Raw genomic sequence first — 20,773 nt, forward strand, 5'->3', positions numbered from 1 at the left:
GTCAGATTGTAGCACCCATCCATAATCAGAGCCAACTCAGTGTATTCTGGAGGAGTGGCCCTCCATTGGTTTTCTGAATTTCTCTCTTTTTTCTAGAGAAGTGTTTGTGATTAAATGTTTACAAAAAATAATAAAAGGTTATGATACTTACTACTTTGAATTATATTTTAATATTTTGTCTTTATCTGCTGCCAAGAACGTTTGGAGTTGCATCTAAAAATCAATGAATATTAATCTTTATTAGTAGCTATATACATGCACATTTTTATATATTATAAAAATATAGGCTATATTTCACACACACATACATTCATAGCCTACATATATACATAATTGTACATGAATATAGAACGTATTTGTTAAGCTTACACATTAATGCAATCAGCCATCTCCAACAGTCTTCTCTTGCTTTGGCAGCAGAGACCGTATTGTTTCGAGCTTGTAATACATATTTAAATTAATCGTAATTCTGAATGATTCATCTCTTGCTCCTCCGCGGAAAAATATATCGCTCTCGCTCTATCCATATCGAACGCGATTGGTTGTTCGGTGCCAACGTCACTTTGGTATGTGCACGCGCTCGTGGATTAATCATAGCCTTAAGATCAAAGCCTGAGTTGACAGAGAAAGTTGATGAGCTGCGTCATGGTACCAATAAAGCCTGATTGCATCGGTTTGGTTTTGTCAACTCAAAAACTAATCCTGTAACCCCGAGTTTGTTCAGCTACCTTCATGGTACAGGCCCCAGGTCTTGCATGGAACCCAACAAATGAGGACCTCCTCTGTTCCCTATAGAATAAACACACACACAAAGACTATCTATCACAACACAAGTTTCCACAACACAATTTCCAGCAACGTTTGTCTTGGCTCAAGTCTTGCAATTGTGGTGGTAGCAAGTATGTCAGGAGTCCTCAAAATATACTTTGTTGGAAATATTAACATGTAATAACATTTAAACAATAACATTTACTGCTGTAAGATGGTGGTACAAAGAAATACGTTTCGATAGCTGTAATAGTAAAAACGTAGTAAAAAGTTTTCGAGAGAGCTATTTCATATGCAAACATGTCAGCCAATCACAGCAGTGGGCGTTTAAACTGAACTCTCATAGCAAACAGAGTTTTGACTAGTCAAAATTTATTTAAAGTCCGCGTGAACCAGAAGTTGCAACCGACTTTATCTCAGTGTTGTGACGTATTTCCGAGAGAAACGGAATACTAAATGTGGAAAAAAGTGGGTGTGGCTTTTTCCAACTAGCACCTGATTGGATCTAGAAAAGTAGGTGTTTCATTCAGCCAGTCTACTGTCAGTTGGAGGGGCGTGGTTACGGATCTTAAGCAGACACCAAACCCGTCAAACCTACGTCATCAGGGAAGGTCCTCCAATGCAGAGGGGAGGGGCATTTTCAGATTTTAATTAAAGATTACCGAGCCAAAACATTTTTTTGTGTGGATTGACTTGTTGATGAATTGTTCACCACAAAACGATCAATTTAGGCAAACAAAGTAAATATGGTCAATTTTTATATCATGTGGACTTCAAAGATATTTAAATCAGATTTCTTACTAGAGCTAATTGCAGAATCTCTAAATAATATTCTGACTAGTCAAATTATAATTAAGACTAGTCAAAATACAGTTATGACTATCCAACATATTTATGGATAGTCAAAACATAGTTGTATGCTAAAACGGCTTGCCATTGTTTTTATATGTTAATATGGCTTGCCATAGCCTACTGGTTACCGTCTCTTCCCTCGTTGAGTTTCAGTGTCGAGTCTTCTGAGGTGAGGAGAGCAGTTCACGGTATTTCTCATATTCTCTCAACAGACATTTACATCGATAGTCTGGCGTTGTAATTTATTTGCTTTTGGTGTACTGTGGAGTGGGTAAAACTGTTTTTAATGGCAGGCTAGCAGATACCGATAGACTCGCGCTAGTCTAGTAACGTTACCGGCGAACTATGCAACTGGAAGGACTGGATGAAACAATTTGAAAACAGAGCGCTGTTGTGTTCTTTGTGTGATTGTTTCGTCAAGTCAAGAATCAAAGTTTAAAATCTATGAAGGGAATTAATGTGAATCGATCTCAATTGTCTACTGGATGGAACATAGCCTACTGCTAAATGCTTAACATTGAGCTTATAATGAGCCACGTGAGACATTAACGCAATACTAACAAATATGAATAGAGTTTTACTCGCTATAGCGTTTAGTTTTAAAAGTTTTATGATACTTATCACCAGTTTCTGTTATTATTTGAATGATCTAACTCCTTAAGTGATTGATGTAGGCTAGTTATCATAAGATCAAACTAGCTATAGATTTATGTGGACATATTATGCTGTAATTATTGATCTGTAGTGGTTTAGGGAGATGAGTGTCTTTAGTGATTGTTTTTGTATTATTGATGTTTTATCCATGTCATAGTGTGAGAAATAACAGTATTGCCTTTCAGTATAGCAGTAGTTTTATAGGCTTTTATCCTGACTCAAATAATGTGTTTCTAACAGCAAACACTCAGAATAAAGTGAGATGATCTGCTGATGATCCTGAATGGCTTGTTGAATGAGTGTTGATAGTCTGAGGCTCATCATTATTAACAGATCTGCTGAAAACACTCTTTATTTCATGACAATAGTTCCTGTTTTCTCCTCATTTATTATGCTGATGTCTCCAGATCTCCTGTAAATTGTCACTTAAAGCTCATTTCATTGGTGTCAGCAGACTGAGGGGATTTGTTGGCTACTATATGTAAGTTTATTTCTGTTTACGATTTTAACTGTTTTTCTTACCATTTTTTATATTTTGAAGAATTTAAATTATTTATATTCTTTTCTATATTTCTAGATAACCGTATTTTAATGAAGAAGCAGAATAATGTTAGGATTAACAATAAAAAATAATAAAAATTAATAAATTGGCATCAGTTACTGTACGATGAATAGATAGACAGACATATTATGCTTAAAAGTGTAATTTATTATAAAAAACAAACTCAGTAATTGATATTTTTGATTTAGGCAGATCAGCTCTGGAATTCATCATCAGTGAAGCTCCTCCCACAGCAATCACATCATCAGTGAAGCTCCTCCCACATTAATTCCCCAATAAATGCTGTAAATCCCCATCAGCTACAAGTGGAGACGAGCATGAAAGCATCAGGAAGAGCTGAAATCTGCAGAGACTGAGTTTATTAAAGAGGACAGTGAGAACACGAGTGATCCAGAACCCTGCAGAATGAAACACACTGAAGATCCTGAAGAACAAAGAGGTTGGTGTTTATTCTTCATTCATTCATGATAGGGCTGTTGGAACGAATTCCGAAATTCGAATATAATTCGAATATTTAAAAAATCAATACTATTCGAATGCTGAAGTTACTATTCGAATATTGCTTTTTTTCTTTTCTTTTTTTAAATTATTTTATTATATGATATCTTGCCTTTCTCGCCAACTTGGCTTACACAGGCATGTGAAAATGAAATGCTTTTGTTTCGTCTGATAAACAATAAAAAAATTGAATCGTAACACAATTGTGCGCGTTATCCACGCTGCATCGTCATAACAATACTGTCAATAATGGCGGCGAGCAATGTCTCCATGGAAACGGAGATCACCACTCCTGACAATTTGAGAAGCGATGTGTGGAAGGTGTTTGGATTTTAAATCATAAATGGGAAAATTAAATCACAAATAAAGTCTGAATGAAATATCACTCCTCAACTTGCAACCTACTGTGCGTTCACACCGGACGCGAATAGCGCGTCAAATTCGCGCCTGCCGTGTCTAGTTATACACTTGACCACTTTTGTGTCCTTTCGCGCCTGACGCGCTATTCGCGTCCGGTGTGAACGCACCATAGGGCACATCTGACAACGCTACACCATGACAAGCTATAGGCGATCTGTCCAAGAAACCGCTGCTAAAACAGGCAAGAATGACTTATTTTCTTCTCTTCATCACGGGGCTTACCAGCTGTCTGCTGTCCTAGCCGCGCAACAATCACTGACAGAGTTGTGAAACTCTGACACAACATCAGACAACTGATCAGTGGAAAAATGTCCATTCAAGTTGCCAAATTAAAGTCATTCATTTTGTTCCGCTGTTTTATTGTTAATAAAAAAACGCGATCACCCGTTTCTAAATGTTTATAGTAATGTTAGCTGTCCCTCTAGTGGACAGAACGTGTAACAACAACCAAATGCTATAGTGGCATTGACGATCCATAAGCCTGTGTAATGTCGCAAATATTAATAATAGGATGAATTTGAGCATTTAATATTCGAATATTATTCGAATATTAAATAAAATAAGGAATGGAATTCGAATAGTATTATAGAGGAAGATTGACAGCCCTAATTCATGATGCTGAATAGGGCTGGGTGATATATTTGCGATAATATCGCAACTATTTTGATGACGATGTAAAATTTGAAAATATTTCACATTCAAGTATACTTTCCCAAAAAACGTCCAATATTATGTCCCCTTTTCGTCCTGTCACGTATTACAAGAGATAGCCAAAGATATGATACCTGTCAGTACTGTGGAAAGACCTGGCTTCAAACGGCTGCTAAAGACAATCGACCCCCGATACAATTTGCCTTGCTGTACATACTTTTCCCAGGACGCTCTCAAAATTGTATTTCAAAGTTTGCGAAAAGCTGTCACAGAAGCTTTCTTACTGATCATCAGCTAAAATTTCAAAATCAAAGACCGCAATAAGAGAGAGCGGCAACAGCCCTGGTAAGATCATTTTGTTTCTTTACTTTTAATGAAGATGATTGTGTGTTAAGCGTCTGCGACTTACTTTCACTTTGATTTGCGATAGTTTGCACGTTGGCTTGATGAATAGATGCTCATCTGCGGCGATGCGTGTTGCTAGCCTGGCTAACGTCAGACCTTGTCTCATTGAGACGTGGTCTGGGAATCACATGTTAATTTTCTCGTATTTGAGGCGTGGTTTACGAATGCCCAGAGCCGTTTATTTGGCGCTACGAATGTCTATCAAATGCGCCTGTACGTAGCTCATAGCCAATCGTTTCAATTATACCAGATGACGTATGTAGAGCGACAGAAATTTGACAAGGAAGAAGACGATGGGTCATAGATTTATGTGTACACGATGGTGTTCAGCGACTACTGTCGTTTGTCCAACACAAACATGATGGTCGAAGGTAAATCTGCAGTGCACATGTTGATATAAACAAACTGCTTCTGTGTGTCGCATAGATGTCGTCATCGTCTTGCTGCTCCCTCCCCGTTCTGTGATTGGTCCCCTCGCTGAGGTGAAAATCTGGTCCATGGAATCCAGGCTGCCTAGAAATAAAATCACGCTGCGCGCAAGGGAAACCCAGGCTAGCGTGTTGCAGTAGCGTCGTCATATCTGGATATAACATGACATATAGCCTATAACACGCTCTCACACGGTTATTTATTTAAAAATAATATTTGGAAGATATATTCATGGAAAGTTTCCAGGACATACAATCAATTTAAAAAAATATTAAAAATTAAAATCAATTAGTGATTGAACAATTGAAGTAGGTTTTTTTTCTACTTAAAAACTATAATTTAGTTATTTTACTAACCCAACCAATTACTCACCCGGGCTTTCCAATAGGTTGAACGTAAGGGGGAAAAAGTAGCTTCCTTCCACTTAAGAAGAGTTGATACAATGGCGTTGGTTTGGTTGCTAAAAAGGGTACTACTTCGCCTATATGGTCCTAAGTTCCCTCACATGCTGGAGAAGAGGGAGAGGAACCAGGCGCCGGCGCCGCCACCGTGCCTAACAAAAAAAAAGTGGTCTTTGGGCAGCCTTCTTGCGAAGACATCGATTGACGATGATATCGTCCATCGGCACAACCCTAATTTAAACTGGTTTCGCACGTTGGCTTGTGCTGAGCCAGAGTCGGACGCGTTCAGCGCTGTCATATATTCAGTGTTTTCAACCGCATAATGTTTATTTTAGGTTTCAGACATTTACATAAGCATGAGTAAAACAAATACATTTGGAGTTTGTAAAATACACACTGATGTCTTTGGACGCAGCAATAACAATATATTAAAATATAATTTGCCAACGTGTGTTATTCCTATCGGACAAACATAGTTGAAGTAACTATAAAGTTGACTATATTCTTCTCACAGTTCACCGGACACTTATTTGTATGTATTTCGGGAGAAACTGATGAATTCACATGCTCTAAATCCGACTGATAGGACAACAACATGGCGGCGCCCATCTCACATTATAGATCAAGATTATTTATAACCAAACACACTCAATTTATTTGAGAATCGGAATATCAGATAGTTTGTGAATATTTTGAATAAAAAAGGAAAAACTAAATGAAAGCGACATTGCGTGACGCGTCACCATAGAAACATTAAAGAGAACGTTCTAAAAAAATGCTGGCCTTGGGAAAAAAAATTCACTCTGATGGGTCGGTTACAATATTTTAAACTTATGCGTAAAAAGGGGTAAAGAAAAGATAGAAAATAAATATTTGTGTGCTGTAAAGTGGTTAGAAAACATTAAATCTATATCGGCAGGTCAAACTCGATGAAAAATCGGAAATCGGAATCGGCCTAGAAAATTGTAATCGGTGCATCTCTAATAATATTTTATAGCAGTTATCTACTTCCTACTATTACATCAGGGCTCACTTTCATGTCCTTTCACTTTATATTTATCTCTTTGAATTATTTTGATGTATTGAAAATCAAATGTAATAATTTGTTTCTTTCATGTCAGACCCAATGGAAGAGAGCGAGGAGAGTGAAGAACCGAGAGAAGTGAAGGAGGAGAGTGAAGAACTGAGAGAAGTGAAAGAGGAGAGTGAAGAACTGAGAGAAGTGAAGGAGGAGAGTGAAGAACTGAGAGAAGTGAAGGAGGAGAGTGAAGAACTGAGTGAAGTGAAGGAGGAGAGTGAAGAACTGAGTGAAGTGAAGGAGGAGAGTGAAGAACTGAGTGAAGTGAAGGAGGAGAGTGAAGAACTGAGAGAAGTGAAGGAGGAGAGTGAAGAACTGAGAGAAGTGGAGGAGGAGAGTGAAGAACTGAGAGAAGTGAAGGAGGAGAGTGAAGAACTGAGAGAAGTGGAGGAGGAGAGTGAAGAACTGAGAGAAGTGAAGGAGGAGAGTGAAGAACTGAGTGAAGTGAAGGAGGAGAGTGAAGAACTGAGTGAAGTGAAGGAGGAGAGTGAAGAACTGAGAGAAGTGGAGGAGGAGAGTGAAGAACTGAGAGAAGTGAAGGAGGAGAGTGAAGAACTGAGAGAAGTGAAAGAGGAGAGTGAAGAACTGAGAGAAGTGAAGGAGGAGAGTGAAGAACTGAGAGAAGTGAAGGAGGAGAGTGAAGAACTGAGTGAAGTGAAGGAGGAGAGTGAAGAACTGAGTGAAGTGAAGGAGGAGAGTGAAGAACTGAGAGAAGTGGAGGAGGAGAGTGAAGAACTGAGAGAAGTGGAGGAGGAGAGTGAAGAACTGAGAGAAGTGAAGGAGGAGAGTGAAGAACTGAGAGAAGTGAAGGAGGAGAGTGAAGAACTGAGTGAAGTGAAGGAGGAGAGTGAAGAACTGAGTGAAGTGAAGGAGGAGAGTGAAGAACTGAGAGAAGTGGAGGAGGAGAGTGAAGAACTGAGAGAAGTGGAGGAGGAGAGTGAAGAACTGAGAGAAGTGAAGGAGGAGAGTGAAGAACTGAGAGAAGTGAAGGAGGAGAGTGAAGAACTGAGAGAAGTGGAGGAGGAACATCATGTCCAACCTGGAGGAAAACCTTTGAGTCGCTCAAAGACTAAAAATATTTTTTTAAAGAAAAGAAGAGCCAATAAATCTTTCACCTGCACTCAGTGTGGAAACAGTTTCACAACCAAACCATGTCTTGTACGTCACATGAGGATCCACACCGGAGAGAAGCCGTTCACATGTGATCAGTGCAGGAAGAGTTTCAGTCGATCTACACACCTTAATTATCACATGATGATCCACACGGGAGAGAAGCTGTTCTCATGTGATCAGTGTGGAAACAGTTTCACACACAAACGATGTCTTGCACGTCACATGATGATCCACACCGGAGAGAAGCCGTTCTCATGTCATCAGTGTGGAAACAGTTTCACATGCAAACGAAATCTTGAGATTCACATGATGATCCACACCGGAGAGAAGCCATTCTCATGTGATCAGTGCGGGAAGAGTTTCACACACAAACGATGTCTTGCACGTCACATGATGATCCACACCGGAGAGAAGCCGTTCTCATGTGATCAGTGTGGAAACAGTTTCACAAGCAAACGAAATCTTGAGATTCACATGATGATCCACACCGGAGAGAAGCCATTCTCATGTGATCAGTGCGGGAAGAGTTTCACACACAAACGAAATCTTGAGATTCACATGATGATCCACACGGGAGAGAAGCCGTTCACATGTAATCAATGCGGCAAAACATTTCTTAGGTCATCACACCTGAAGAGACACCTGACAGTTCATACGAAGGAGAAGCCGCATTCATGTTCTGTGTGTGGAAAGAGTTTTTCACGGCTGCATTATTTACATAGACATGAGAAAACTCACACTGGTGTGAGAGAGTACATGTGCTTTGAGTGTGAGAAGACTTTTACTACAGCGGCCAGTTTAAAACGGCACCAGAGAATTCACACTGGAGAGAAACCTTACAAGTGTTCACACTGTGACAAGAGATTCAGTGTGTCATCATCTCTGAAAACGCATGAGAGTATCCACACTGGAGAAAAACCTTACAAGTGTTCACACTGTGACAAGAGATTCAGTCGGTCAGCAAATCTGAAAACGCATGAGAGTATCCACACTGGAGAAAAACCTTACAAGTGTTCACACTGTGACAAGAGATTCAGTCGGTCAGCAAATCTGAAAACGCATGAGAGTATCCACACTGGAGAAAAACCTTACAAGTGTTCACACTGTGACAAGAGATTCAGTCTGTCAGCAAATCTGAAAACGCATGAGAGGATCCACACTGGAGAGAAGCCGCACACGTGTGATCAGTGTGGGACGAGTTTCTCTTTTAAAAGTAACCTGAAGCGACACATGAAGATCCATACAGTGGAGAAACCACTTAAACACAGTCTGAGATCCCGGTAAGTAGTTTATTTTCATGTGCTGAGCAACAAAGTCTCTTCTGTGTAAGTTAGCCACACATCACCCTATAGCCAAATTTCTCCTCTCCACCTATGTGTGTGTGTGGTGAGCACAGGACACTTTGTTGATTGATTGATTGATATCTATTAGGGATGTCAATTTTCACAAATTCCAATGATCGATCTCGTTTAAATTAACAGTCAATTAATCGATTAATCGATTAATCGTTAGCCTAAACACTGCAATATGAGTCTGCTCAACAGAATGACCGGGTCTGCAAATACAGCACAAAACGCTTCCTCACCAAGTGAATGAGAGGGTTTTTAATCTAAATAAAGGGCTAGTAGGATTGTAAAATGTTTCGATGTGATTGATCATTGAATTAAATTACTTATTTAATAATCAAATATAACGACTAATACAACGTGTCACCAACGCCTCAGATGCGTGCTTGTCAGAATGTGTTGTGGGCGTGCTCTTCCTGGAACAACACGCTGAAAACGGCAACGAAACCCAATGAATTCACAACGATTTAATACAATAGTGTTCTCATGTTATGTAATATGACAGTCCTAATCATAGTTGTTATTAACCGTGCATTGCTGTTTGAGCTACGTGCTGAAAGAACACCTGTAAACTGGAGCACTTTGCTAGCGAGTTATTTAACTCAAAGAAACGTATCCTCTATGAGATTACTCAGATATACGACATAAACCTATTACAAATGATATCTGCACAAAATTAAGCGAATGCACGAGTGAACTTGAACTAAGTTACGTGCCATTCAGAATGACTCATGTTGTGGACGCGCTCTTCCTGGAGCAATGCGACATGGTAACAACCCAAATAATTCACAATTTGTTATCACAATATTGTTCTCTTTATAATGTTATGTAATATGACAGTCCCAATCATAGTCATTATAAGTCGTGCATTGCCGTTTGAGCCGCGTGCGCTGAATATGATCATTGCACGCTTTACTACAATGTTAATTCTTAAAGGGATACTTCAGGATTTAGGATTAAGCTTTGTATCAGTAGAAAACCTGTAGTATTTTCACATTACCATGCTTTCCTCCCTCATATCCCCCTGAGACGAGAGATTTATGTATTTTTTTATCTGGAAAAATTCCTCAGATGACGCAAGAATCGTCATTTTGCGTCATCTGAGGATTTTTTGGCCAGAGACTAAAAACTACAGCCAGTAGAAGGCGCTAGATCCGCATGTTTTCAACCCGCCTATAGAGGGTGGGATCTCACTCACAGAATGCACAAATAGTGTCGGCCATCTTTTTTTGGAAGCTAAGCTAACAGGCTTTTGTTCTGTGGCGAAAGCTGAGTAGTAGGGGTTACCATCCTCTTTTTCAGCTTATGCTTTCTGCAGTCGCCATTCATTGTTTATATGCACACCTTTTGTTTCAATATAACTGAATTCATTCTGATTGGTGAATCTGATGTAGTGTTTATATGAACGCTAAACAAGTGATCAGTTAATGTGCGTTTTAACATTGCTAAGAAAATTCCCGCTCCTCCGTGAGAGATATGAGACTGGTGCGTCTCACAGGTGTGGCTCATCAGTAATCACACCACCGGCCTTGCATCGTTCTCCCGCGGCTTTCAGTCTCGTCCTGCTCGCCACAGTAAACATGATGAATGGCGACTGTAGAACACAAAAGCAGAATCCTGGAAATTTTGGCCGATGTCAAATTACCGGGCAGACTCGTCATGGAGACTCACTAGTAGCCTAGCCTTGTTGTTTAACTGCGCTCTCTTACCGGTAGGCGTGGCTTGGGAGTGGCCTCCTAGGGCAGCGAAGCAAGTGCATTCTGGGAGTTGTTGTCTTTCATCCTGTAGAAGCTATCCTATAAGCCTCGGCATAGATGGCATGGTGTTCTCAACGCGTAGCAGAAAATCCTCAGTCCTGTTCCCCCGTCTTTCCTTGGAGGCGGCGACAAACTACACACTCAGAGATGACCTTCCTGCAAGCAGAATTGGCATGAGTAATCCAGTATTGCTTCCTGAGAGAAGAGAGCATGTGATTTCTACCTGCGTGACCCAGCTTTTGATGGATATGCTTTAAGATGAGTTTGGATGCATGTTGCTCTTTAGAAAGAATGACAGGATGTTTTTCAACTTCAGGCATGGCAGCCCTACTAAGCCTTCCTCCCACACGCAGCAATCCATCCTCCAACACTGGGTCCAGCTTGTAGAGGTCGCTGTTTCGTTTGACAGATCCTCCGTCTTTCAAAACAGCAATCTCATTAGAAAACCTCTCTTGCTGGGAAAAACAGATGATGGCACCTTCTGCCCTCTCAAGGTCACCTGCTGTCAGTGACTGTCCACAAAGTGCTAATTTTTCCCTTTGCATTTCGGCATAAAGGTAGTGGTTTCTTCGGTTTCCATTATCGTGGCGAATGCTTTCGGAGGCTTTAAGAACCTTTCTCCTTTGGGACAAGGTTAGAAGCACGTCTCTGAGTCTGAACATCCATGCTACAGACGTTCTCAGTTTCTTAAAGTCTGAAAAGTAGCTTAAAAACACTTTTGTTGCATTCAGTGGACTGTGGGAGACAAAGGCATTTACCAGTGGGTCTTTCTTCACCTCCGGGTCATCCACAGGGATTGGAGGTTGTTCCACGATGGTGTTAGGCCATTCCACTTCCCCCCTCAAGAGAAATTCTGGTCCCTTCAGCCACCGCTCGTATGCAAGGAATTCTTCAGCACTTAGACCCCTGGATGCCTCTTCTGCTGGATTAAGTCTTGTGCCAATGTATCTCTGTGCAACATCTGTTTCATTTCTGATCACAGCCACCCTATTGGCTACAAACGTATGAAACCTCCTTATCTCGTTTCCAATATACTTTAAAACCGTTGTGCTGTCTGTCCAGAATACTGATGGGTAGAGATCCAGCTGCAACTCCCTCTTCAGCATCTTGTCCACCCTGACAGCCAGGACAACAGCAGTCAGCTCAAGATGAGGAATTGTTGTTTGCTTTAAAGGAGCAACCCTGGCCTTGCCCAAGATAAAAGCAATACTGACATGGTTTCTCTTATTCTCCATCCTGAGATATGATGCAGTTCCGTAGCCATACTCACTGGCATCGGAGAAGTGATGCAACTGCAGGTGAGTAGGTGTTCCAAAGTTCTTTGGCTTGATGCACCTGTCCACTGTGAGCTCAGTGATGTGATGGAGATTAGCCAGCCATTTTGACCACTGCTCGGACAAGACATGAGGTATGCTGGCATCCCAGCCGATGTTCAGCCTACACATCTCCTGCAGCATCCTTTTAACAGGCAAAGTAAATGGTGCAGGAAAACCCAAAGGGTCATAGATAGACAATTCATGCACCATTTTTATGGCTTTAGCCTCCAATGACACAGATTTTAAACAATCATCCATGTAGAAATTTTGGAGTATGGTGTTCAAAACACTGGGTTCAAAGTTGTCTTTGTAGTCTCGCACAATTCTCCTTAGTGCATAATTCGCACAACCGGGCGAAGACACAGCCCCAAAGAGGTGAACTCTCATCCTGTATTGCATGGAAGCTTGTCTTGTTTCGCCATCAGGATACCACAAGAACCATAAAAAGTCTGTGTGCTCCGGAGTCACCCTCACCTGATGGAACATGGCTTGGATGTCTGCCATCAGCGCTACACGTTCCTGTCTAAACCTGGTAAGTAAGGTGCTTGTGAGGTAAGGCCCCTGCAACAGCTGTGAATTCAATGAAATTCCTTTAAACACAGCAGCACACTCAAAGACAACTCTAAGGGTTTTCTTTTTCGGATGGTATACCCCATGATGGGGAATATACCACAGCTTGCCGTCAGCTCGCTTCAACTGCTGATGTGGTACAAGCTCAGCATAACCCTTTTCAATGACTTCGGAGAGGAAAGCTGTGTACTCTTGATGATAATCTTTGTTCCTCTTGAAGTTCCTGTGAAGACTTAAAGGGGGGGTAAAATACTTAGTTTCAGTCAATCTCATGTTAATCTTGAGTACCTATAGAGTAATAGTGCGTCCTTCATATCTCCAAAAAGTCTTTAGTTTCATCATATTTATAAAATAAAAATACAGCTTTCCGATTCTATCCGGAAAAAGCAGAGGTCCCTGATTCTGGGCGTGGGCGGAGCTATAGAGTCAAGCGGGAGCATCCACAACATACAAACTGCATCCACTGTTCCAGTAACACTGGGTTCTTTGGGAAGCTGAACAAGGTAAACTTTCCCTCACATCCCAAAACACACTTTTTTGGAGACATTCTTGACATCAACCATTCCTATTTAGCGCTGCTGATGATGATTTCCGGTATGCTCATATAAGGAGTTCCACTCTGGTCTACGTCATTAGATCTACGATAGAAAAAAAACAGCCGAAACGTGTTGCAACCCGGAAGTATGATTTTCAGCACAGAAATTCTCTGTTATTCGTTCAAAATAACTTTTCAAACTTTGGCCATTATTAGCATGAGAATCCATCTCTTTAACACTGTAAACAACTCTGAATACATGAAACACCATTGTACCCCCCCTTTAAGAGACGCTGCTCTGCAATGCTGTGGTTATTTGGCAAGACGACATCTTCAGCCTTAAAAGGCAAATCAAAGCAGTTGTGTCCTTCATCAAGCTGAATTGAAGACTCCATTATTTGTATGAACTTTTGATCCTCTCTGGAAAGGCAAACATCGTCTGATTTTTCATTGAAATCCCGATTGTATTGGGCAACCAATAAGTCTTGTAGCTTGGCGACTGAGATCCTATTGGCAGTGACAGCAGGACGACCCATCTTGCCTTTACGCGACTCACCACCTCTCAGCGGACCATTCACGACCCACCCCAGTAGAGTCCTGACAGCATATAGTCCTTCTCCTTGGCTATTTATTATTTCCCATGGTTCCATGAGCTTCGGCGCATTGATACCTATCAGCAATTCCACCTCTGCCTCAAAACTGGGAACTGTAATGCCTTCGAGGTATTTCCACCCCTCTAGGTCCTTTTGAGTGAGAATGTTATTTCTGCTCACAGGCATAGTCCTCTGAGTGTAGACTTCAGGTAAGTCCAGGAAGTTTTCTTCATTCAAGCCAAAAACTTCGAGCCAAAAGTTATTTTCTTCATTCAAGCCAGAAACTCCTGAAAGATTCAGTTTTCTCATTAGATGTTGGGTACAGAAAGAAGCTGATCTCCCCCCAGGGTCTAGAATGGCATAGGTGTTCATAATCGTGCTCCCGGACTTGGCCTTCACCTGTACAGGCACAATAGAGAGAACACATTCATCACTTCCGGCCCCATTATGGCCACATGTCTCCAATGACACAGATGCATTATTGACTGACACTTCCTGCGTTTTAGGTTTGATGTGTAGGACAGTTGGATGTTTGTGTTTACATACATCACATGTCAAAGGCTTGTCAGATTCCCTGCTCATATGACCTCTCCTCAGACAGCTGAAACACACTCTGCCTACTTTCAAAGCCTCCAGTTTCTCCCAGTGTGTCATCTCATCAAGCTGTGAACACTTCTCCACTGAATGCTGGCTCTTACACACACAGCATGAATCTTCGTCATACTTTTGTGAAGCTGGCCCTCTGCGCTGTTGGTGCCAAGCTGCTGATGTAGTTGATCCTGAGGCAGTATTGATGGCAGCAACAGTAGCTTGGCCTCTTCCGGTATATCTACTCTTGGGTTTAGAGGAAGGGTCTGGTGGCGTACCCTGTAGTTCACCAAAGAGAGGATCAGACAGAATATTTACCTGACGCTCAATGAAGGCCACAAAGTCTGGGAACATAGCATTGTAACCACGGCGCTCCTGTAGCTCCCAGGCGACAGACCTCCATTTTTCCCTCAGTTTATATGGCAACTTCATCATTATCAGGCGAAGATTGGATGGCACGTTCAACTCCTCCATATGCTGTAAATCTTCCATGACATTGCAACAGTCCCTTAAAAAGATTGAAAAAGACTGCAGAGCATTAATGTCATCAACCCTCATCGTAGGCCACGTCATAGCCTTCTCCATATAAGCTACGGCAATTTTTATTTCATTTCCAAAGTATTTTTTCAATAGATTTTTTTCTCTCTCATACCCCTGCCCAGGAGCCATGTTATAGCAACTCCGAACCAGTTCTCTTGGCTGCCCTCTGGTATGTTTCTCAAGGTAATAAAGACATTCTTGTTTATCTGTAGTTTTCTTTTTAATAGCTTGCTCGAAAGCTCTAATGAAGGCAGCATACTTAAGTGGATCACCATCAAACTCTGGGATAGCTCGTGGCGGAAGAGAGGCTAAGGCTTGGTTCTGAACCAGCTGAATGATGATGTTAGTTTGCTGTTGCATAAGGTCATACAAAGTAGGGTGTTGAACATTGTCAAGAGAGAAATGATGATGCGACTGTGATTGCATATGTTTACTCCCTTGTGAGGTCAGTGGCTGAAATCCTGCTGTTAAAGCGTTGGTGAGCCTGGATCCGTTTCCCTGCACTTCAGACTCATGCATGTAGATAGGTCGACTCCCTTGTGAGATCAATGGCTGAAGTCCTGTTGGTGCAACGTTGGTGGGCCTGGTTCCAAGGACGTTCCTCCGCGCTTCAGACCTGTGAGAAGATGGTGCATATGACACTGAAGACAAATTAGTTATCAGTTTTTAGTTGTCAGACCTTACTGAAGACTGGGCTTGTGGAATGTGCGGCCTTCCCTTAGGCCGTACAGCCAATGGCAGGGAATGGTCCTGTTGGAAAGAGACAGTTTTAGGAAGTTGCAAGACAGGAGCTGTGTTCGAATAACTTGATGTTTGTGATTTCAAATGAACATCAAGATAGGCATTCATGGCATCCTCTCCATTATCCTCTTCATACTCCACATCTTCACCACCACGCACATTTTTAAACACAGACAATCTAGCCGTAGCAGCAGCCAACTTGGCCTCAACCGCTAGCTGTTCCTTTTTCCTTTTCAGCTTTGCCTTTTCCATTTGAAGGGCTTCTTCTTCAGCATCAATGTCATGCATTTTTCTCAAAGCAGCTGTAGATTGTAAAAGTGCGGCCCTTTCAGCCTTTGCCTTTAAACGTACAGAAATAATCCTGGAAGCCTTTGAATGGACAGAAGAGTGATCTTTTTGTTTTGACCCTTTACTTGAACATTGGATATACTATCTTCAGGCCTTATGTTATTATTAAGCAATTGAGCAATTATGGGAATGTCCTTCAGCCCACTCGACTGCAATCCTTCTTTAAATGTCAGAAACAATCCCTGCAGCATGTTATGGAAATTTTACATTTAGATGTGTTTCTTTTACTTTTGTATGGGTACAACTTTTATTAGCATTGAAGATGTATTGTTTACTCATGAGAATTTAAAGGAATATAATCATATAAGCAAAAAGCACATTATTAAAGATATAAAACCAAGCTTTTAGAAAAGTATAAAGTTAGGACAAACTTTCAGGAATGAAATGTTCTCTGAGTCATGTGAAGGCTGACAATATCATATATGTGTGCACAGTTTCGATCAGCAGTTGAGATCTGTAGCTAAAAGCAGGACACTTTTTGCTGACATGACAAGTTGTTCTGTCTGATAGAAATAGTGTTGGACATGAGATCATGAGCACATGAGACCATGAGCTAAGAAGTCTGGGTTTAAGGTAACAAAGGTTTTTTACACAGGATGTGTTACACTGAAAAAAGGGAGACTGTCACCTGTTAGAATTATCCAATTATATTTAGTATGTTTTACTAAATGGTTTTATGTTCTTAAGTAAAACGTGATAGCATTGTGTTGACTAGAACACTAGTTTGTGTCGATTGAACACAATTGAATTGTGTGCAACCAATGTCCACTATTCAATTGAGTAAATCCAATGGATTATTTTTTTCAGTGTAGGGTATATAACATTGGCGAAAGGGACTAGCCTTCGCCTTCTCATGTCAGATGCTCTCTGCGTGAGAATGCCATGGGCCTTCTCATATCAGACGCTGTCTGTGTGGGAACGTCTTATTTCATGCATGAAATAAAATACTTTGTTTAAACTTTTGAGAATCGACTTTGTCTCCTTCATCCAGGGTTTTGAATATTGATAATTTCCACGACAAGCATCGCGAGAACTGGAACAATAAATCCCTCTGTGTATCTAATGCAAACAGAAAGTTGCTCAGTCTTTGAGGACTTTGCTTCATCAGCAATAACAGCAAGAAAACCTGTCTTGTGTACTTTCTTGGAAATCTCGTCATGTATGAGCTCTGCACACAATGCAATTATTTCATTCTGAAAGTCTCGGCTTTGTGCAGTTAAAATATTTGGACTGCATGCATTCGAAATCAGGGTCGTATTTTGAAATCAAATGACATACACTTAAATAATTCCCCCTGGTTTCTGCATCAGTTTCTTCACGATGTGAAGGGATACCTAATACTGAAAGGGTACTTTTTTTCCTACTGTGCTTTGATGGCTGTGTGACCCCAAAGCCTGTTTGTAGCTCTCCCGCTCTCATGCACTTGTGACGAAGCGTGTTTTTTTGTCAGCTTCTCCGACAGTTTTTTCCAGTTCCGAGCTCTCACTTTTGTAAATAGTTACTCTGCGTCTGATCTTGCAATATTTGAAGAAAAGTGGTGACAGCAAAAACAAAACAAAAAACAGAATCCAGTGAAACTGAGTACTCTATCCATGGGAACTTGTGATAGTAAAATGCAGAGAAGGCACGATTAACATTTACAATTAGGTGCTAAGGGAAAGCAGAAAGTATGGGCTGTTTCGGCCCAACAGCTTTCTCCCTGAGATCGTTACCGTCTCCAGATCCAGATGCGGCAGGTTGAGCGGATATCTCCGCTGACAAGGTGGTGGTGTCTCCACGATGCCGCCGTCTCCTTCGCATGTAAAGCAGGGTGATAATGACAATCTTCGTTAGATAGTCCATGATGACAATTGACAAACATAGCTGGATGCCATTTTATAATCCAGCATTACCTAATTCCAGAATAAAAGCATATTTTACAGGCCGATGATTTGTCAGTAGTGCTATATTATTTGAAATCAAATTATATTGCATGCAATCATTTGTTCAGATTGTAGTTTAGCTCTGGGCTGCGTTTCCATATATAATGATGGATCTTAGCACTTACGAGCATTTTCTACGAGCGACTTTACGAACGTTCGTGTTCATTTCACGTGCATTTCACAAAAATACACTTAGCACGATCGCACACAGCTGTGCTTCAAGTTGGTAAATCCGGGCAAGATTCTGTCACCTCATGTACCCCAGTTTGAGAACCACTACCATAACCTATCTTTGTAAAGCGACCTTGGGTGTTGGAAAGGCACTATATACAAATCATTATTATTAATATTATTATTAATAACCACCCAAACACAATACAAACTGCAGGATACCAGTGCTGTGTGAAAAAGTCAGTAATTATTTAATGCCAGTATTAAAAGATTGAGGCATTCGTACACAAAAACAAACATTGCACAAACTTTATTGGCCAGCCGCCCCTGATTTTGGAAGTGAGCTGAGCTGATAATTATATAATGTACTGATGATATTTAGTGGCATTTGAGTTCATTTCTGCTGTCGTTTTTCTCTTAACCCGGGGGAATTACAATACAGTCGAGTCTTCCTTATCTATATATTCATACTCCATATCTTCTATCTCTTTCAGAGATGTCTGTGATCGGCTCCAGTCCAGATGATCCAGTGATCCGGGTTATTCTGATGAACAGGAACGGCTCTGGGAAAAGCTCATCAGGAAACACTATACTGGGAGAAAAGAAGCTTAAAGTAAAAACAAGAAGCTGAAGTGAATTCTCCAGATCTACTAGATCCATATCTGAATCTAGAGATGATGATGATGAGAGAACAGCTCGTCTCTCGAGTCTCGACACACCTGGGGCCTCATTTATAACCGTTGCGTACGCACAAAACAGGCCCTGAGAGAGCCGTACGCCACTTCCCACGCATAAGTCTTGATTTATAAAAACAAACTTGGCAGGAAAATGTGCGTACGTGCACGCAAACTTTGACCCATGCGTACGAACGTTTTGGAGATGGAGCAGTTTGGCGACACCGATGGTGAGCTGGAGTTATGCTTTTTGGTCACTTTTAGACAGAAAATCTAAAAAAAAAAATCATACAGATGCCATTCTCATGAATGGAGTTAAACACTTAAACTACATGAAATCATTACCGAGAAGTTACAACCTTTTTTATATTCAATAAATCTAAATATTTGTAGTAGATGCGATGCTTTTGAACACTTTTCCTGTGGCATGCTGTGTTTTAATGTTTTAACTACAGAGATAATTGCTGCTTATGATAATACCAGATTGTCTGAGAAAATATTTTCGTGCAAATAATGCACAACAACAAGGCCTATATGTTTCCATTAAAAATATAAATCAATTAAAAATACTACTTGGCCAGTGGAAAAGATTGAGAAAATCTTTCTCTGAAATGAATTTTATAGCCTACTTTTTGATTTATTTATTCAAAAACAAGGCAAGGATAGGCTACTAAATGATTTTTATCAATGTAATGTGACGGCACATCTGTATCTCACGTTTTCCAAAATGTATTGTACCGGTAAACATTGTATATGCATATGCAGATGAGGATATGCATAGTAAAATTAGGCGTTGTAAGCTCCATATATGGTTATTTTGGGAAGGAGACGCATGTGCACACAATCTTCCGCTGACTGAAATTTATAAAGTGAATTATGCACAGGTTCTGGTGTACACGCGGGTTTATAAATCTGAATATTTTTTTGCGTACGCCATTTTTGGCTTTCGGGCGCACGTACACTTTTATTAAGGATCCTACGCACAGTTTTATAAATGAGACCCCAGGACTTTATGATTATGAACTCAGTTAAGTGGAGATTGTAGCTGAAATAGTAAAGTGCATTATATTCTTGTCTCCTGGACTACACAAAGTGGATTGGGAAAAAAACATGAAAAAACTCAAAAAGTGTTTGAGAACAGTCTTTAGAAACCTTTGTAGCCGCAAGGATAATTCACACAATTCATATTCAAACGTGCATACCTGTAGATGAAACACGTGATGCGCATGTACACGCCGTCTGCGTTTTCGCAGGTTTGCGTTTGAGGTTTGCGCAAAGAAAACATTTTTTTCAGCATTTTTCAGGGCTTGCAGCTTGAAGCTATTTCATGGTTTGCGTTCTCAAGCCTCAGGCACTGTTTTGTGCGGATTACTTCATGTTATTATTGATTAAACTCTTTACTAATTTGATCATCTCATTGTTATTGTCCATTTTCTTATTTTCTGCTGAATCTGCTTGAATTAGAAATCATTTTAGTTATGAAAGTCATGAAGTATCCTGTGTTTTATGGTGCGTAATTTTAAACACCTTTTACCTTAATTGAAATATTCTCAGGTTAGGTAAAGTAAGTCAAATCTGTTCTAAATAATAATAATTTAAATTGCCATACTTATATTTAGATCACAGAAGACTTTCCATGGTTAGTTCAGCTCAATCTTTTGTAAAATGGAGACTTATGGCAGGTGAGCTTCTAATTTCTTTATTAAATACAGATTAAGTTGTTTACATAAAAGGTATATAAAACAAAAATAAAAGTAAATCAAAACCGAATCGTTTACAAGCTTTTAAATGCAGGAGGCACAACAGCAAAGGCATCGAACACCGGAGAGGCCGTCCTTGGT

General features: G+C 40.5%; 1 protein-coding gene across 1 annotated transcript; it reads left to right on the top strand.

The window, feature by feature from the left end:
* The first annotated feature begins 1,766 nt into the window (after positions 1 to 1,766).
* On the top strand, positions 1,767 to 20,343 carry LOC306996495 (uncharacterized protein). The gene is made up of 5 exons (XM_079609027.1): positions 1,767 to 1,789; positions 2,682 to 2,755; positions 3,025 to 3,275; positions 6,762 to 9,111; positions 18,753 to 20,343. Exons 3-5 carry the CDS (start codon positions 3,242 to 3,244, stop codon positions 18,781 to 18,783), a joined length of 2,415 nt encoding a protein of 804 aa, XP_079465153.1. The 5' UTR covers positions 1,767 to 1,789; positions 2,682 to 2,755; positions 3,025 to 3,241; the 3' UTR covers positions 18,784 to 20,343.
* The last annotated feature ends 430 nt before the right edge of the window (positions 20,344 to 20,773 follow it).

This window comes from Phoxinus phoxinus (assembly GCF_949152265.1).
Source record: "Phoxinus phoxinus genome assembly, chromosome: 1".
In the NCBI taxonomy this organism is placed as follows: Eukaryota; Metazoa; Chordata; class Actinopteri; order Cypriniformes; family Leuciscidae; genus Phoxinus; species Phoxinus phoxinus.

Bases quoted from the DNA above. Each gene is read 5' to 3' on its own strand.
- LOC306996495 (XM_079609027.1), top strand. From the start codon at position 3,242: ATGAAACACACTGAAGATCCTGAAGAACAAAGAG. The intron at 3,276-6,761 runs GTTGGTGTTTAT...CTTTCATGTCAG, and splicing joins AGATCCTGAAGAACAAAGAG to ACCCAATGGAAGAGAGCGAG. The intron at 9,112-18,752 runs GTAAGTAGTTTA...TATCTCTTTCAG, and splicing joins AAACACAGTCTGAGATCCCG to AGATGTCTGTGATCGGCTCC.